This window comes from Natrix helvetica, assembly GCF_964273705.1.
Source record: "Natrix helvetica genome assembly, chromosome: 2".
NCBI classification, from domain to species: domain Eukaryota; kingdom Metazoa; phylum Chordata; class Lepidosauria; order Squamata; family Natricidae; genus Natrix; species Natrix helvetica.
Window position 1 is genome coordinate 210,609,342 of NC_138552.1, and position 19,006 is coordinate 210,628,347.

The following is a 19,006-nucleotide window of genomic DNA, read 5'->3' on the forward strand; positions in this document are numbered from 1 at the left end:
TAACATTCCTCCTAGCCCAGGTCTGTCAAACTCTCAGCCTGTGGGCTGGATGTGTCATGCTCTGGACATACCCAGTTTAGCGAAGGGGGGAAAGTCCCAATACGTCATGTGATGATGCCATGACGAAGTGAGTTTGACATCCCTGTCTTATCCTGCAAGATGATTTTCTGTCACCCCAGGTTAAAGTTGTGGGCAGGAAACTGCAAAGCATTTGGCTACATCTACACTCTTCCTTTCTTAAACCTCTTTTTATTGATAAAACCTAGAGGCCTTTTGGGAAACCTCAGCGCGCTGACTTCCCATTTATTCTCTTTTTAACATTTTAAATGTTTTTTTAAAAACAAAGTTTTCAAAACTTTGAGAACAGAAGACCTGGGGAGTACCAAGGCAAGTATCTTTCTTCCTGCTGCCTTTCCCACTTGCATTGTTTAGAGGCAATCTGTTGTGATTCATCTGTGAAGTTAACAGTTAATACAACCACAGAAGTGAATAGCATGCTTGGAACAATGACTCATGCTGGGCCCGTAGGGCTGCAGTCGTTCCTAAGTAAGCTATGAAGAACTGAGGCCTGTAAATAGTCAAAGATATGTAGGCAGTTAGCAAAGGAACAGATCCAGTGGCAAACACAAGCTGATATTGCTTCTGATCGCCTCTTAGAAGCAGCCTTTACATACACTGTGATTTTCTCTTGAATTTATTTTGGATCTTAGCCACTGGAAGTTTGCAATGAGTTTGATCATATTGCTAGTGAGAGTAAATTCCATATCAATTTAGCGTTTGCACCCCTGCTGTCTGCACACAATCCAAGTTTAAAGGGCAGGGTAGGAATCTTTGAAACAACAGCACTAAACCAACAAGCATACGGCTTTGTGAATGGGTGGAGAAATTTCCTACTCACATCACACCTATTAGTCATAGCCATCTTATGCAATGCGGTCCAGCCAAGGCCACATAAAGGAGACATGAGGGCAACATATAAAACGGCCTCTTGGGGGGGGGGTTTAATTTTCAAACACCATTTTCCCATATGTGAGCACGTATGAAGCCAAAGAGGCTACCCTAGTTATGTCCTACTTGTACTTGTGATCCATTCAATATATTTGTGGTGATAGCCTGTGATACCGCATTGAGCTACTCCAGTTATACATTCCGTTACGGAGAAATAGTAAACTATATTTTTGATTCAGTCTTCCCACCAAATCATTTGGGAAGAAGATCCTCGGCTCCTGATTGAGCTGTTATAAAGCATCATTGTAAGGCAGAGGTGACAGGTGTAGATTGAAATGATTTCTAATATATATTACTATATAAGAATATTATTTCTCTGCCTATTATCCTGTCCATAATGTCTCCTTTTCACTGATTAGTTTTTGAATTAACTCTGCTTATATAATATTCCATCAGTAATTTCTGTGATAGTAGCATATTTTGCATTCTACCAGTCTGCTGGGATTTCTGCCAAATTCTGTAGTCTCTTGGCTGATATTTTTTTTCAATGTAGGACTGGATGCCTCAAATATTCTACTATAGTAATGTATTACATGAGAAACAGATTTTATTACTTACACTGTCTTATTGCTTCTGGGAACAAAATACAGTTTATTTTAATTTATTTCTCTGCGTCCCAACCTGTAATGAAGACAATAAATATTCAGGCCATGAATACAATAAACAGACTGCAATGCAGCTGTATCACAAGTATTAACTAGGCTTTTTCAACCTGCCCTTTCCATAATATTGGGTTATATGATTGCTGAACTAATTCATGTGGAGAACGTTAAAGGATAGATAACTAAATCCCAATGAGATCAGAACATGGTGAATCCATTTTTTTTACGATGTCATGTCACAGAAACTTTAAGTACAGGTAGTCCTTGACTTGCAACCACAATAGGGACCTAAATTTGTTGCTAAGGGAGACATTTGTAAATGGATTTTGCCCCATTTTATGACCTTTCTTGTCACAGTTAGAAGTGAATCACTCCAATTGTTGTTAGTAACACAGTTGTTAAGTAAATCTGGCTTCCTCGTTGACTTTGCTTGTCCGAAGGTCACAAAAGGTGATCATATGACCCCAAAGCATTGCAACCGTCATAAATGCGAAATCAGTTGCCAAGCGGCTGAATTTTGATCACAAGACCACAGGGCTTCTGCAACAGTCATAAGTGTGAAAAACAGTGAGTGGTAAGTCACTTTTTTCAGTGCCGTTGTAACTTGTACAATGACAATAAAGATTATACACATACATACATACATACATATATATCTACTGTATACATCATTCACCAGTCGTTCAATACATGTTATCAGAAAGACTTTTACAAATGAAGTAACAAAAAAGATTGTTTTCTGCTCTTTTCTTTTGTAAGAAATTACTTTGGGCATCATCCCATGCAGTAGACACACCAATGATTAATTTTGATTACCATCATTTTGCAAAAGATGGGAAACTGGAGAATTTGCTGGGGCCTCAGCTAAAGCTGCACTGGGAAGAATTGGACATCTTTACAAAGGGTGAAAATGCAACTTCCCGGTGAGTATTATACTCCTTCGTCTGCACATGTTTGTGCTTTTTATTGAACAGTTTTTCATGCTCCAACTTTACGGTTGTGGTTATTTTATGCCAACTTGCTTTTAAACTTGATACTTTTATGCCAGTGGGATTATTTAAATTACAGCTCTTCATCATTTGTACATATGGGACAGTCTGGAAAGTTGGTGACTCAGACATTTTTGGACACCCCATATCCGTTGCTGATCTTTCAATCTCATCCATTTGTAAAGCAAATTAATATGAACCACGGCTCCTATAATAGTTACAATTAATTGTTCTTTCGATGTATGGGAATCAGCATGTAAAATAAAGAACGTTCAAAAGAACGTTCAGGTAGGACCAACATTCCTTCCAGTCAGAATTGGGCTATGGTTCTGAGGAGACCATTTTGGGGGAAACTGATCTAGCCAATTTCAGCATTCCAGATGCACATCCTTGATGAATTGTGGCAAAGGAGGCTAGCAATGAATAAACTGAATTGTTGTAATTTGTGCTTCTGCTTTAAGACTTGTACTTTTGTCCATAGAATCCTAAATTTTCATGCTAGAATTCCTCAGTAGAATTCTCAATTTATAAGGGGAAGTCCAGTACTAATTCTTTTAGTTCTTTGACTTGTTTTTTGAAGTCAACAGATGGGTACCATTCGAATGAATTGTCTGGATTGTCTAAATCGAACTAATACCGTCCAAACCTTCATAGCCCTTGAGGTGAGTGATAGAGCATTCAGTTTCTAAGAATTTGAGCAAAACCCTTACAAGAGGAATTATAAATCAAACATTGAATATTATGCGGGTGGGAAATTTGATTCGTGTCCTGTCTTGTTCTGCATTGTATTTTTCTTTTTCAAATCAGATTCTCCAAAGTCAACTAGAAAGCCTAGGATTAAATTCCAAACCTATAGTTGAGCGTTTTCTGGAGTCTTACAAAGCAATGTGGGCCCTCAATGGGCACAGCCTAAGCAAGATTTTTACAGGGAGCCGTGCTTTAGAAGGAAAAGCCAAGGTAAAGGAAAAAGTGAGCTCCAGTTATTCTCTGACATTTCAATAACTATGAAATTAAATTAAATTGTTAATCCTATTCTTATATAGGTTGGGAAATTCAAAGATGGTGCCCGGTCAGTGTCACTGACCATTCAGTCAAACTTTTTTGATAGCGTGAAACAGGAAGCCATTGACTTACTGCTTATGGGTGATTTTTACAACGAAGAGTATGCTGATAAAGAGAGAATGCTGCTGGATCATACCGCATTATTGAGTAAGCAAGATCATTTTTATTTCAATAGCTTTGCAGTCATATCTGTTATTGTATATTTCTTGGGAGTAATCCACTTAAGTAAGCCTGCACAAGATTTTGTATTAGAAAACATTTCAGCATAATGTTTGGGACCTCCCAGTAGGATATTCAGCCACTCTCTTCGTTGTTTCCAAAATCAGTGTCTGACAAGTGAAAGGTTCCAGTAGGAGATTTTAATGCAACAGTAGAATCCTACTGATAAAATAAGGACCTGAAGATCTTCACCATTTTTTTCTTGACCCTCCCATCCACAATGGCACTTCAATCTTCTCAGGAAAGCTGGGTGACCTTCCAAAACATTGAAGGAGGGTGGAATCTGCAAACATCATGTCCCTATTTTTTTTTAACTATGGACATATCATGCAAAATTGCTTCTCTCTGTAGAGGAGAAAATGGATCTGTTGTCACATTATCCATGTACCTACTTGGGAACTCTCGCTAGTTAGAAATATTATTGCTATAAGGAGTTCAATATAATTTAACATGCTTATCCTGCATTTAGAGAGTACTTATAAAGGAAATATTTGGAAGCATGACAGCAAAATAATTATCAAGAGATAATTTGCAATCAGTGCTATGGTTCATAGTTTAAGGGAAAAAAATATCTTTCCTTCCTCTCTTTCCTCATCTCCATTAGTGACACCAAGTACTTTGAACATCATGTCAGAGCGTCAATTTGAATTCACAAACTTCAAGAGAATTCGTGTTGCCATGGGGACCTGGAATGTAAATGGAGGCAAACAGTTTAAGAGTAATATCCTTGCTACCAGCGAATTAACAGATTGGTTACTTGATTCCCCTAAGCTCTGTGGGGTTTCAGAGTTTCAAGGTAATAAAAAGTCCTACAGGTGATAATGACAAAAATATGCATGCGCACACACACACACACACACACACATACACACACACGTACGTACGTACAGTGTGTGTGTGTGAATATATGAGGATGTCATTTGGGACTGCTCAGTTCCATTGTAAGAGTAACAAAGTTTTTTAGATACTTTTAGTAGGAGTAGGAGTATGTGCATTTGGGAAGGCGATCTTAATTATTAATGTTTAATCTCCTTTCCTGAAATGGAATGATTAGATTAAGTTCATATGTTTGGTTTTTCCCTCCCATCCCAACAGATGATCATTGTCCCGTTGACATATTTGCTGTAGGATTTGAAGAAATGGTAGAATTAAATGCTGGCAATATTGTGAATGCGAGGTAGGTTGAAATTGAATTGTTCAACTGCTTTATTTCAATGCCTGGCTGAGAGGCTCACTGAATGTCTTATTTGTGGTAATTTCAGAGCTATCATAAGTTTTGTTATTCTCAAAAGTATTTGTAATTTCCTGAAATGAATTTGTTCAGTATTTTTTAATTATCTTTCTTTATATGTATATTTTTATAGTCCAAAAAGTTACTTGGTGCTCTGTCATTAAAATGTATTTTAACATTACATGTTATAAACTAGCCAGGGTACAATACTCTTCAGTGACTTTATATAAATATAATAAATAAAATGATTACAAATCTCTAGAGTCTGATTCATATATGCATAGCCATTAACCATGGTGGCACAGTGGTTAGAATGCAGTATTGCAGGCAAACTCTGCTCACTGCCAGGAGTTCGATCCTGGGTGACTTAGCCTTCCATCCTTCCAAGGTCAATAAAATGAGAAGCCAGTTTGTTGGTGGCAATATGCTGCCTCTGCAAACCACTTAGAGGGTGCGATAAAGCACTATAAAGTGGTATATAAGTCTAAGTGCTATTGCTAATTGTTGACTGTAGAATCAAATAATAAATGACTTGTGCAAGGACCTTCACAATAGACTTATATCATCTCATACAAGTGCAATACATTTCAGTGGAAATAGTTAACATATTCAGCTGAAAGTCATCAGCTGATATTTACTCATAGAACTGACAATCCTTGTAACCACGAAGACCACACATTGATTGCTGGGCAATGATCCAATGGCTAGGAGTGTCATCATACTCAGGTACCCACATATCTTGCTTGCAACATGTAGTCATAAAGAGCTTTCTTTCAGCTCATGGCCACAGAAAAAGCAATTGTGCTCAACAGGATTGCTGAGAAAGAAAGAGAGCAATCTTTAGTGGCTTTTGTCAAGATTGCTGACTATGGAAGTGGGAATTTAGGTTCAATATGAATTTAGCTTCATCATATCAATTCCAAAATTTCATATGTATATGTAGTACACATAATTGAATAATGACCTACTAATTTAGTCCATCGTTAGGACTAAAAAGCATTTTGCTCAAATCCATAAAACATTCGATGGAATTTTGTTAAATTCTTTGATGAAACGGTATGTTTAAAAACATTATATCTATTATCTTTTTAGCACAACCAATAGGAAGACATGGGGAGAACAAATTCAGAAGGCTCTTTCAAGGACACATCGATATATTCTGTTGACCTCAACACAGCTTGTGGGTGTTTGCCTCTTCATTTTTGTAAGACCGTTCCATGTTCCCTATATAAGGTAGTTCTTCTTGCTTCTATTTTTATGTGACAGCTTTGTGAAGAGATTGTAGATTTTCTTTTATGGAAATGAAAATTAAGGAACAACTGTGTTTATTTCTAATTCTGATTTAAATAGCCTAGAAGAAAATCGAAGTTACGTATTTGGTTTTGTTAGTTCTTCTCACCAGGATGAATTGGGATCATTACTTTGTTTTTCAAAATGAATTTTCTACATTCCTGTATTTCTCAGATGAATTATAGTTTACCTGTCAGGTTTCCAAGCAATGAAACCCATTCAAAGAAGCAGTGTGCAAAATCCATCGTCAAAAACAAATTTCTTTCATTTGGATAGAAATCAAATTGGTGAAATCTATTGTGATTCCGGATTTGAACACAAACCGGAATTACACCACGTAATATTGTAAGTTAGAAACATCCCTCAAAAGTCACATTATCCAATGAACACTCAATCCACATTGCCCGGTGTCTTCAAACTCTACTTTCTGTTCTCAGCAGGAGCAGCCTCTGTTCCCACCGGAAACAAGGTCACCTAACCAAAACAATCCTCGCTATCTATGCGCTCTTTACCCCCACCTTAAGAATGTAGCAAGCCCGAACCCTCCTCCCCTTACATAGTAAAGAGAAAGAAAAGGAATAAATAGTATAATAGAGAGCTAAATAAAATGGCTACACATATGTCAAATTCGGGCTTGACATTACCCCCCCCCCCCCATTTCTTCATATAGTTAGGAGCACTTCAAATATTGTGTATGGAAGACAGCCAAATGTTCAGAAATGAAAACAAGTAATGGCTTTTGATTCTTTCCTACTCTTGTATCTGTTCCTGAGTATATGTGTCTTGCTAGGAGAGCTATGCACTGTTTCTCCATAAAAATTAGATTATATGAATTAAGCCCACAGTCATTTCCTATGATAATCGTGACTATGTGTTCATGTCATGTGTGAACCACATTTAGGCACAGTACTTGCAGTATTCCTTAAGCACGTTTCCTTTCATCATTCATCAAAGATGCAACAAAACGCAGATGTCAGGTGGATTAGAGAAGAAACACCTGTACATGCTTAATATGATTGCTATATGTTTGGCACTAGATGATTTTTTTTATTCAGAAAATTATTTTAGGATTCATGCAAGTTATTTTATAAAATATTTTTTAAATATTTTGGCTGTTTTATATTCTGCTCGTTGAAATGCTACCAAAGACCTAATTGGCAATCAGCTTGCAAGGCCACACGGAGCAAAGAGTCAGAAAGGAGCTTCAGAATTTAAACTGACCCGAGCAAACAAAGTTGCTTCCTGCAAAGGCTCATGTGCCTTTGCTCCTCCTTTATGTCCTGTGGGAGGGGCCAATCACCTCCAAGCCTTACTCCTGAGTCGTCCCTTTTGTCTTAACTGTTCTTGCCTTCTGGCAGCTCTGTGCATGCGCACACTGGGAACAGGCTCCCCCTATTCCTCTGCCTCGCTGATGTCCGACTCTGGAGGCAACACATAACTCCCAGATCGCCCTGGCCCCCTCTCTGCCTCTGACGCAGAGCCCTCGTCCGAGCCTTCCCCAGATTCCAGGACTGGCCCACGTTCCTCCCCAATCTCCTCACTGTCTGACTCTGTTGCCAGCTCCGTAGTCCCCGGCAGACCACAACAAAATGTTTTTATAAGTTTAAGATACACACACACACACACACACACTCACACTCTTTCCAAAATAGACAGTTGCTAGGCAATCGAAAGCTATAAAACATGCCAAAAAGAAGGAGGAACATGAATAGGAGCTGTGCTCGATAAATTGCTCTTTGAATTGCATTCTGCTTGAATAATTCACATAATAAAACAAGTGGGTTTTGAGATCTTTATTGCAACACACACTGCCCTCCATTACAAAATTGTATTTCAGGGCAAGCGTAATGGCATGTTCCTTGAAAATAGCTGCCTGCATAGATTGATATTGGCAGAGTAAAGAATGGCATCTAGAATATATACAGTTGTTTTTCTCAAGTTCTGACAGTTTATATAACCTTCAAAATATTGTTATGCCAAAATATTCTGATCCAAAATAGGAAAAGTCCTTTAGATCTGCCATGGCCAGATTTTCCCTACCTGTTGGTAATTCTTAAAAGACGTTTTGCACTGGATCCCAGGAAAATAAGGGTTTGAGTTAACGAAGAAACACCACCTCGTGGCTTTTTATCACCACCTTAAATGAATATTTTCTTGGGGTCCCAAAACTACTGAATGAACTGAGGAGAAGACATGGTTTCTTTGGGGAATCACCACCAAACAGAGTGAATGTGCCCAGGCACCTTCCCACTTAAAATCTGAAGAGTGCATATCTCTATTCAAAGCGTAGTCTAAGGCTGTGATGGCGAACTTATGGCACATGTGCCACAGGTGCCACACAGAGCCCTCTCTGCGGGCACGTGAGCCATCGCCCCAGCTTTGCTTCAATGCACATGTGTGTGCGCCTCCTGCCAGCCAACATGCATTCGTGGAGCGGGGGGCACATGTGCCTTAATGGGGCACATGTGAGGGGCATGTGGGGGCGCACATGCATGGGGCCAGGGTGCATGGGGGAGTGTCGTGCGAGCATTGTGTTATGGGTGCATGCGCACTTTCAGCACGCAACGATAAAAAGATTAGCCATCACTGGTCTAAGGTGCTAAACAGAAAGTTTCCATTAATTAGGGTCTGGCTAACATCTCATAATAATATAATAATAACAATATTTAATGCTTCTAGACCGCCCCCTCTCCCGCAAGGGACTCGGGGCGGTGTACAGTTCATACAAAATATAACAGGATACAATAAGATTAAATTAAATATGTACAGTTGACAATTGACATGGAGGAGGTTAAAATGTAGTTAAAAGAACTGTACAAAGCAGATATAAAATAAATTCAAACCCCTAAAAACAAATACAGTAAATTAAAAAACCCCTAAAATAACCAGATATAATACATTTGCCAGGAGGGACAGTTGAATTATGCCAGGCCTGCTAGTCGGAACAGGTGGGTCTTCAGTTTTTGCCGGAAGGAGCGGAGGTCAGAAGTGGTTCTAATGTCGGGGGGGAGGTCATTCCAGAGGGTTGGGCCCATCACAGAGAAGGCCCTACTCCTCGGTGTCGCCCGCTGGCATTGCCTAGTGGACGGCACCAGGAGAAGTCCCTCCCTGTGTGAGCGTATTGGCCGCAGGGATGTATGTGGGAGGATGCGATCCCGCAAGTAACTAGGTCCCGTGCCATGGAGTGCTTTAAAGATGGTAATCAGCACCTTGAAACGCACCCGGAAAACCACAGGCAGCCAGTGCAGCTCGCGCAGGAGAGGTGTTACGTGGGAGTACCTCGTACTCCCCATCACAGCCCGCGCGGCTGCGTTCTGAACTAACTGCAGTCTCCGGGCGCGTCCCAAGGGAAGCCCCATGTAGAGAGCGTTGCAGTAATCCAGGCGGGACGTCACCAGCGCATGAGTGACCGTGCGTAGGGCATCCCGGTCCAGTAGGGGGCGCAATTGGCGCACCAGGCGAACCTGGTGGAACGCCCCCCTTGCCACGGTTGCCACATGGTCATCCATTGACAGCCGGGCATCAAGGAGGACGCCCAAATTGTGCGCCCGTTCCACAGGGGGCAATTGTTCGCCCCCTATGGCCAGCGATGGGATCAGCTGGCTGAACCGAGGTGCCGGTAGCCACAGCCACTCAGTCTTGGAGGGGTTGAGTTTAAGTCTGTTGTCCCCCATCCAGACCCCGACGGCTTCCAAACACCGGGACATCACTTCGACAGCCTCGTTGGGGTGGTTTGGAGTTGAAATATACAGCTGAGTATCATCAGCGTAGAGGTGATACTCAACCCCAAAACCACGGATGATCTCACCCAGCGGCTTCACATATGTGTTGAACAGGAGAGGCGAGAGGACCGACCCCTGTGGCACTCCACAAGTGAGTGGCCTCGGGGTCGACCTCTGTCCCCCTGTCAACACACATTGCCTCCGGTCGGAGAGGTAGGAGCCAAACCACCGCAAAACGGTACCTCCGACTCCTATCCCCTCCAACCGGCGCAATAGGATACCATGGTCGATGGTATCAAAAGCCGCCGAGAGGTCTAATAGGACCAGGATAGAGGAACAACCTCTATCTCTGGCCCTCCAGAGATCATCAACCAACGCGACCAAGGCTGTCTCTGTGCTGTGCCCGGGTCGGAAGCCGGACTGGCGTGAGTCTAGATACTCGGATTCGTCAAGGTGTCGTGGAAACTGCTGCGCCACCACATTCTCTACAACCTTCGCTAGAAACAGAAGGTTGGAGACTGGACGATAATTAGCTAGCTCCATTGGGTCGAGTGAAGGCCTCTTAAGCAAGGGCCTCACCACCGCCTCTTTCAAGGCGGTTGGTAAGGATCCCTCACCCAATGAGGCATTCACCAGGCCCAGAAGCCAGCCTCGGATCACCTCCCAAGATGCCAGTATCAACCAGGAGGGACACGGGTCCATTAAACATGTGGTGGGTCGCAGCCGTCCACGCAACCTATCTAAATCCTCGGGGGCAACAGAATCAAACTCCTCCCAGGATGGTCTCACAAGACTCGCTGTTGGCGGCCCGTCTGGTCCACTGAGTGGGGCCCATCCGCTCCGGATCTGAGCGACTTTGTCCTGCAGATATTCCCCAAATTCATCTGCTCTGCCCTGTAAGGGTGCCCCCTGTGTCCTCTGTGACAAGAGGGAGCGGGTCACCCTAAACAGGGCGGCAGGGCGGTTATCCGCGGACGCAATAAGGGTGGCGCAATATCTACGTTTGGCCACCCTTAATGCCACAAGGTAGGTCCGCAAGTAGGATCTTACCTGTGTTCGATCAGATTCGGAGCGTGAGGACCTCCACCTGCTCTCTAGACGTCTCCTGTGGTGCTTCATCACCCTCAGCTCCTCGGTATACCAAGGAGCCCGGGTGGGTCGCTGCCGCAGGAGAGGTCGCAAAGGCGCAACCCGGTCCAAGGCCCCAGCCGCCGCCCTATTCCAGGCGGCCGCTAGGTCCTCCGACCGAGCGCGGGTCAGGGCTACAGGTAATGGCCCAAGCTCCGTCTGGAACCTATCCGGCTCCATCAGGTGCTTGGGGCGGTACCAGCGTGGACCGTCTGGTCCCGCCTCCTCGCGGTGGGGGGTAGCGCCAGGGAAGTCAAGCCGGAGACATGAGTGATCTGACCATGACAGGGGTGTAACAGTAAAATCCCCTCTACCCAGATCACTCGTCCACTGCTCAGATACAAAAACAAGGTCCAATGTGTGGCCTCCTTCGTGTGTGGGGCCCTGAATTAACTGGGTCAGGCCCATGGCTGTCATGGAAGCCATGAACTCCCGAGCTACCTCAGACGCTGCTCCCGTCGACGGCAGGTTGAAATCCCCCATAACCACAAGCCTGGGGATCTCAACCGCCGTCTCCGAGATCAGCTCGAGGAGCTCGGGCAGGGCTGCTGATGTATAGCGAGGAGCCAAGTATACAATCAGCAAACCCAACTGCCTCCCTGGGCCCCATTTCACACCAAGGGACTCACACCCGGATATCTGAGGAACAGTGAACTCCCTCGGCTCTAGACCTTCCCGTATAACTACCGCCACCCCACCACCCTTACCCAGGGCCCGAGGCTGATGGAATGCACGGAAACCTGGTGGGCACATTTCCACGAGGGGTAAACCACCCTCGTGGCCCAACCAGGTTTCCGTTATCCCTGCAAGGTCTAGCTCCCCCTCAGAGATCAACTCATTAATGAGGGGGGCCTTGTTGGTTACGGACCTTGCATTGCAAAGCATCATATCCACTCCCCTTGACAAACCTCCACTAGTAAGAATTATCCTTACTGCTGGACAGTCATGAATTACAGGATGTGCCAGCTTTAATTTGAGGAATGAACTGATGTATCAGGCGCCATACTCCAAAAAGTAGGCATGAACAGGAAAAATGTGTCTTGTGTACTTTATTTATGAATTGTTTTCCCACTCTTCTATCAAGTTAATCATTGCTATTTGGTGACATGTGTGTTTTTTTTTTGGGGGGGGGGGGCTCTTGGGCTACTCCAGAAGTGTTTTTCTTTTATTGTTGTTGTTTTAAGAATATGCAAGATGTGCATCTCTGATTGACCAGAAATTACTCTGCAATTTTGCTGGAAGTTTTTTGGTTGCATGAGTTACTTAATTACCTTTCCTATTACAATATGATAAGAATCAATGTCAGGATGGTTTAGGGGTATTAAGATATGCTCATACACAAACTTGTTAAAGTCACTGAGTTCAGCACAAGCTTTCTATATTTCTTTTTTTTTTTTGGTATTGGTTTGTACCTCAGATGTGCAGAGATGCTGACTTTGATTAGATGATACAATATCATTGAACAAATGATCTTCACCATATAACACTATTGTCTGCAGTTGGGATTCTGGCTTTACATGTGTATGAGTCCACATGAACTGAAACTTTCAAATGTAACAAGGAATGTCCGCTGCAGATAGCTGTCCTGTATATGTGAATGACCAGATGTTTGTTGACATCTCAAGTGAGGGTTTTTTTTGGGGGGGGGGGGATGGCAACTCCCTTGGGTTATTTAATTGCAGACTTTCAAGGAACAACTGGCGTGATCTTTGACGTTTTCATGCATTCTAGTGATTGGCTTATTTCAGTCGGATTTTGCTGGTCTTTTGCTGGAGGGAGGAGATGATACTTCCAATATCTATATTGGATTTTATTTTATTTTTTTGCCAACAGCATTGCCAGTGCTGGGCACAACCAACATTTGTGGTCCTTTGGGGGGCAATTAAAGGGCTTTAAAGGATGTAGTGGTTGTATTTAACCTTTGGTTTTGCAGAAAGACAGATCACATTGTGGGATATCAGCATTTTCTTTTTTGTCAGATTGGTATAATCGGGATGAAATCAGAGTGAAAGAATGGGTTCTGGGAGACAAAATGCAGCCTGCAGGCTATAGATTGATCATCTTTGCATCAAAGAAAATTGGAAATAAGAAAAATTCCACTCTTTCTTCCATCAGGAATCTCCAACGGATCCGCATTCCATCCTTGAATGGAAATGCTCTATTTAGAAAGAACCAAGAACTAAAGTAAATCACTTGTTCAGAGTTTTCAAATTCTTCCTAAAGGTTTAACTTTTTTTATTTTATTTTTTGCTTTGGGTTTTATTATCACCTTCTGTCCAGGGACATAGCAGTGGACACAGTGAAGACTGGAATGAGAGGAAAAGCTGGAAACAAAGGAGCAGTTGCTATCCGTTTCCAATTTCATAGCACCAGCTTATGCTTTGTGTGTAGCCACTTGACAGCTGGTCAGTCTCAGATAAAAGAACGGAATGAAGACTATAAAGAGATCACTCAGAAACTGAGTTTCCCAATGGTAAGGTCTGGGGAAAGTTTCATTTACAATGCTACTAAATTTGCACATTTTTCAGGATAAAAATACACATTGGGAAACGCCTATGTGCATGTGATTTTTATTTTTACTCAAGCTTATCTTTTTATACTCAGCGCGTTCATGTAAGGTGTGTTCCCTGTTAACAATCACTTTGTTGCCCAGGTCATTTGTTCATCCATCCATCTCAGTTCTTTAAAAATTTAAGTCCTGAACAATTACATTTTAGTAGATCAATTCCTTACCTACCAACCTGAAGCATAAAACTAATAGAGGCAGTATGAAAGGTTAGGATTTTGGGGGGTGGGAGGGAGACAAGAAAGTGTTCTAGAATGCAGTAGTTTTAAGTAGCTATTCTTGCCAGTAGGATTCCATGTGTAATTCAAGGTGCTTGCTATCCCCTTTAAAACAATGAGTAATGTTTCTCAACCTTGAGAACGTCAAGAATTCCCAGAATTCTCTACCCAGCATGAGTTATGGGAATTTAGGTTCATACATCTCAAGGTTGTCAAGGTCAAAAAACACTGGTTTAGACATTTGGAGAACTACTTTTTCCCTTTACGCCTACCTGTAAAGATTAAGGATAGCTCATCCCAGGCTCCTTCCTCTTAGGGCAGAGGTGTCAAACTCTCGTTGTCACATTATGTATTGCAGCTTTTTCCCCCTTCGCTAAATGGAGGTGGTCATAGCCAATATGTGACACATCCGGACCATACGCCGTGAATTTGACACCCCTGTCTTAGAGAGTGTCACCTACAGGGACTTTGAAAGAGTGCCTTTTCAGCTGCAGCCTCTTTCTTTGCAGTAGCTTGCCTCCTGACATTAAAATGGCCCTTTCCCTCCTGGTTTTCAGAAGACCCATTAAAATGAGGCTGTACCATTAGACCCCTAGAACTGGAATGATATTATTAGGAATGTTATTTTAATTTTAATCCATTGATTATGGCATTCCTTTTTTAAAATATTTTTGTCTTTTTACCCATTATTTATTTTGTTGCTACTATTGATATTCCTATGTTTAAATTAATATATGTGTTTGTGTATAATTAGATATTTAATATTAAGATTGGGGTTTCGCTGTTTTATTGTGTTGCTATGTACAAATTTCGCTGCTATTTGTGTCTTGCTATTGCTGTTTTTATTATATTGCTAACACTCAAATTTCATCTGAATTTATGAAGATTGGAATTTTGTACCATTCAGAGTCAACTGAAAAGGCTTATAATTCTTGTAAAATAAGAAATCAGTAATAAATCCCTGGAAGGGATTTATGCACTTAGGCCAAGGTTTATAAGGCAACTTCAGAATTTATTAACATAGTATTGTAAATACATGCTATGATATATAAAAAAATATAAGCTTTGAAATGCGGAGATAGTGATAGCAAAAGAAATAGAAATATGACATTAATACATTAAGACAGTTGTTTTTTAACATCCCAATTTATCTTTTTTTCAATAAGGCAGCAAAGAAGACTTTCTAGCAACACAATAAATATGTTAATGTTATTTGGTACAGAAGTTAATTTTGAGGCCTCCCTTAAAAGTGTTATGTTTATCAATGTTAATAATTCTATCCTCTGGTATAATGTAGCTTTTATTTGTTGATTAACATAAACAAGTATAGGGACACGGTGGCTCAGTGGCTAAGACGCTGAGCTTGTCAATCAGAAAGATCGGCAGTTTGGTGGTTCAAATCCCTAGCGCTGCATAACCGAGTGAGCTCCCGTTACTTGTCCCAGCTTCTGCCAACCTAGCAGTTTGAAAGCATGTAAAAATGCAAGTAGAAAAATAGGAACCACCTTTGGTGGGAAGGTAACACCGTTCCGTGCACCTTTGGTATTTAGTCTTGCCGGCTACATGACCACGGAGATATCTTCAGACAGCACTGGCTCTTCGGCTTTGAAACAGTGATGAGCACTACCCCCCAGAGTTGGAGACGACTAGCACATATGTGCGAGGAGAACCTTTATCTTTATCTAACATAAACAAAACTGTAAAATAGAAGCTGAACTTCTAATATTCAGCAAATTACAGAAAACCTTTGGTTTCCCTACACCTCCCCCCCCCCACCCCAAACATTTTGTAGCCTTCAGGAAGAGGCTTCTTAAGGTGATTGTGGCCAGCTGGTCACAGAAGAAATTTGATAATGTCATTAAGTCAGATGGTAATGAAAGAAGGAAGCGATGGCTTCATGGTTATGAAAGGAAGTGTAGCAAGATTCTAATTAGGTATGTTCACATGTTTCTGAAGTCTTTCACTTGTTTTACTGGTGGAAAGAATACAATATTTTTTTATAAATTGCAAATTATTTCCATGTCATGCTTTCACCATGCATCCTTATTAATTCTTAGAACTTAGAGCAACAACAAACCATGCTGTAACTTTTAGATCTTTAACAGCTCTTTCTAAAATCTGACCCTTATCCTATGGATACATGTTGCTGTCAAAGAATGGATTGGTTTGCTGTATTGTCAAGTGGGGTACTTCATTAGATTTTCATATCTGCACTGTTTCTTCTTCAAACGTTTCTCTAAAGATTAAAAGGTGTTAATAGCTATTTCTGTTTCCAGGATTGAGAGTATAACTCAGCCAATAGTGTGCTAGAAACTTTATTACCTTAAAAGGATGCTTTCCATTTATACAGAATAATTCTTATAAATGTCCATCTACCGATCATTGCCTAATTAAGCAGTTTATATTTGCAAAAGTACATAGGCAGATTCACTTTTATTATTATATAGCTTTATTAACAGCACCCTCTTGTGGTGTGATTGAGAAGTCATCTTTGTGGTACCTTTCCAACAATATATGCAGTATCTTTTAGACTGTTTAAAAGGGACACGGTGGCTCAGTGGCTAAGGCACTGAGCTTGTTGATCAGAAAGGTCGGCAGTTTGGCGGTTCGAATCCCTAGTGCCACGTAATGGAGTGAGCTCCCGTTACTTGTCCCAGTTTCTGCCAACCTTGTAGTTCGAAAGCATGTAAAAATGCAAGTAGAAAAATAAGGTGGGAAGGTAAAGTGTTCCATGCGCCTTCAGCGTATAATCATGCTGGCCACACGACCACGGAGACGTTGTCGGACAGCGCTGGATCTTCAGCTTTGAAACAGAGATGAGCACCACCCCCTAGAGCAGTGTTTCTCAACCTTGGCGACTTTAAGTCCTGTGGACTTCAACTCCCAGAATCCCCAGTCCATGGGACTTAAAGTCGCCAAGGTTGAGAAACACTGCCCTAGAGTCAGGAACGGCTAGCACATATGTGCGAGGGGAACCTTTATCTTTAGTTTGTTTAGATCAGGGGCTCTTCGTCTGATATCCCTTGGGGTCCATGGCTTGATGCTAGGAGCCTATGAACTTGGATTTTAAAAGAATCTAACTTTATTTAGTTAACCTCTAACTAGAAAAAATAGCCAGTTTGGTATAGTGGTTAAAAGAATCAAGCTAGAAATGGGGAGACCTTGAATTTTAGTTCTAGTTTCTTAGACACAAAGCCCGTTGGGTGACCTTGAGCCAATCAGGTTCTTTCAGCCCTAGGAAATAGGTAATGGCAAGTCCCTACTGAAAAACCTTGCCAAGAACTTACCCAGGCAGTGAGCAGAAGAAAAAACCATTAAGTCTTTATATAACTGAGTTAATGAAGAATTTTAAAATGCTGTTGTTTCATGAGTTTTTCCTCGAACAGGGAAGAAGTATGTTTTCTCATGACTACGTTTTCTGGTGTGGTGATTTCAACTATCGCATCGACTTGACTTATGAAGAAGTATTTTATTTTCTCAAACGACAAGACTGGACGACTCTCTTAGAATCGGATCAACTGCAACAACAGAAATCCAGTGGAAAGGTAAAGATGTCACACTTATGAGGGTTGCAACATCCTGCAGTTACACTATATTGCCAAAAGTATTCGCTCACCTGCCTTTACTCGCATATGAACTTACTGTAAGTGACATCCCATTCCTAATTCATAGGGTTCAATATGACGTCGGTCCACCCTTTGCAGTTATAACAGCTTCAACTCTTCTGGGAAGGCTGTCCACAAAGTTCAGGAGTGTGTTTATGGAATTGTTGACCATTCTTCCAGAAGCGCATTTGTGAGGTCACACACTGATGTTGGACAAGTTTACGTGGCCTACCACTTTGTGGCTGACTTGCTGTCGTTCCCAAACACTTCCATGTTCCTATAATACAGCTGACAGTTGACTGTGGAATATTTAGGAGATGGGAATTTCACAACTGGATTTGTTGCACAGGTGCCATCCTATCACAGTTCCACGCTGGAATTCACTGAGCTCCTGAGAGCGACCCATTCTTTCACAAATGTTTGTCAAAACAGTCTATATGCCTAGGTACTTGATTTTATATACCTGTGGCCATGGAAGTGATTGGAACACCTGATTCTGATTATTTGGACGGGTGAGCGAATACCTTTGGCAATATAGTGTATTTGATCAGGATTCGCGACCTCCTCTGCTGGCGTCCTATCAGCAAAATCACAGGGGAAGCCAACAGAGAAGGTCACAAGTAGCTCGGGTAAGTCTCCCCCCACCTTCCACACCCTCCCTCAGGCCCTATGCACTTGAGCTCTGCCTCACCAGCCACAATCACTCCCTTCCTAACCTTTCTGCACTCACTCTGTGCCTCCTCTGCCAATTGCACATCGCCCAGAGAATTGCTGCACCCGCCACTCACAGACCCTCATACATTTCCCTGAACCTCGCTGTGCTTATGCCATGCATCCCCTACCATACATCACCTTTGCACCCTCCCATACCCAGCAGCAGCTACCACAAACCTCAATCCCTCACAACCTGTGCACTCTCCTTGGGTTGTGTACTCATTCTACACCTCCCCAGCCACTCACCCACCCCTTCCCCATCCCACAGCAGGCACTCTAAGCCTCATTAATGGCCACTGTGTTCATGTGATGGGCTCACTGGCTCCCTAATTGTCATCGCTAAGCAATATGATTGCATCACTTAGCTATGTAAATTCTGGTTCCCATTGCTGTCATTACTTGAGGATTACCTGTAACAAGACTTCCTGAGGGTAGAACAAGACGCAATGGATGGAAACTAATCAAGGAGAGAAGCAACTTAGAACTGAGGAGAAATTTCCTGACAGTGAGAACAATTAATCAGTGGAACAGCTTGCCTCCAGAAGTTGTGAATGCCCCAACACTGGAAGTCTTTAAGAAGATGTTGGATAGCTATTTGTCTGAAACGGTATAGGGTTTCCTGCCTAGGCAGGGGGTTGGACTAGAAGACCTC

General features: G+C 42.1%; 1 protein-coding gene across 1 annotated transcript in view; it reads left to right on the forward strand.

Moving 5' to 3' along the window:
* SYNJ2 (synaptojanin 2) overlaps positions 1-19,006 on the forward strand; it is a 57,326-nt gene that overhangs the window by 19,449 nt on the left and 18,871 nt on the right. Inside the window, exons 8-16 of the mRNA XM_081941249.1 lie at positions 2,370-2,533; positions 3,180-3,261; positions 3,407-3,556; positions 3,643-3,808; positions 4,485-4,676; positions 4,976-5,057; positions 6,204-6,344; positions 13,532-13,724; positions 17,422-17,580. Of these exons, the coding sequence (XP_081797375.1) occupies positions 2,370-2,533; positions 3,180-3,261; positions 3,407-3,556; positions 3,643-3,808; positions 4,485-4,676; positions 4,976-5,057; positions 6,204-6,344; positions 13,532-13,724; positions 17,422-17,580 (1,329 nt within the window). The remainder of the gene's footprint in view (positions 1-2,369; positions 2,534-3,179; positions 3,262-3,406; positions 3,557-3,642; positions 3,809-4,484; positions 4,677-4,975; positions 5,058-6,203; positions 6,345-13,531; positions 13,725-17,421; positions 17,581-19,006) is intronic.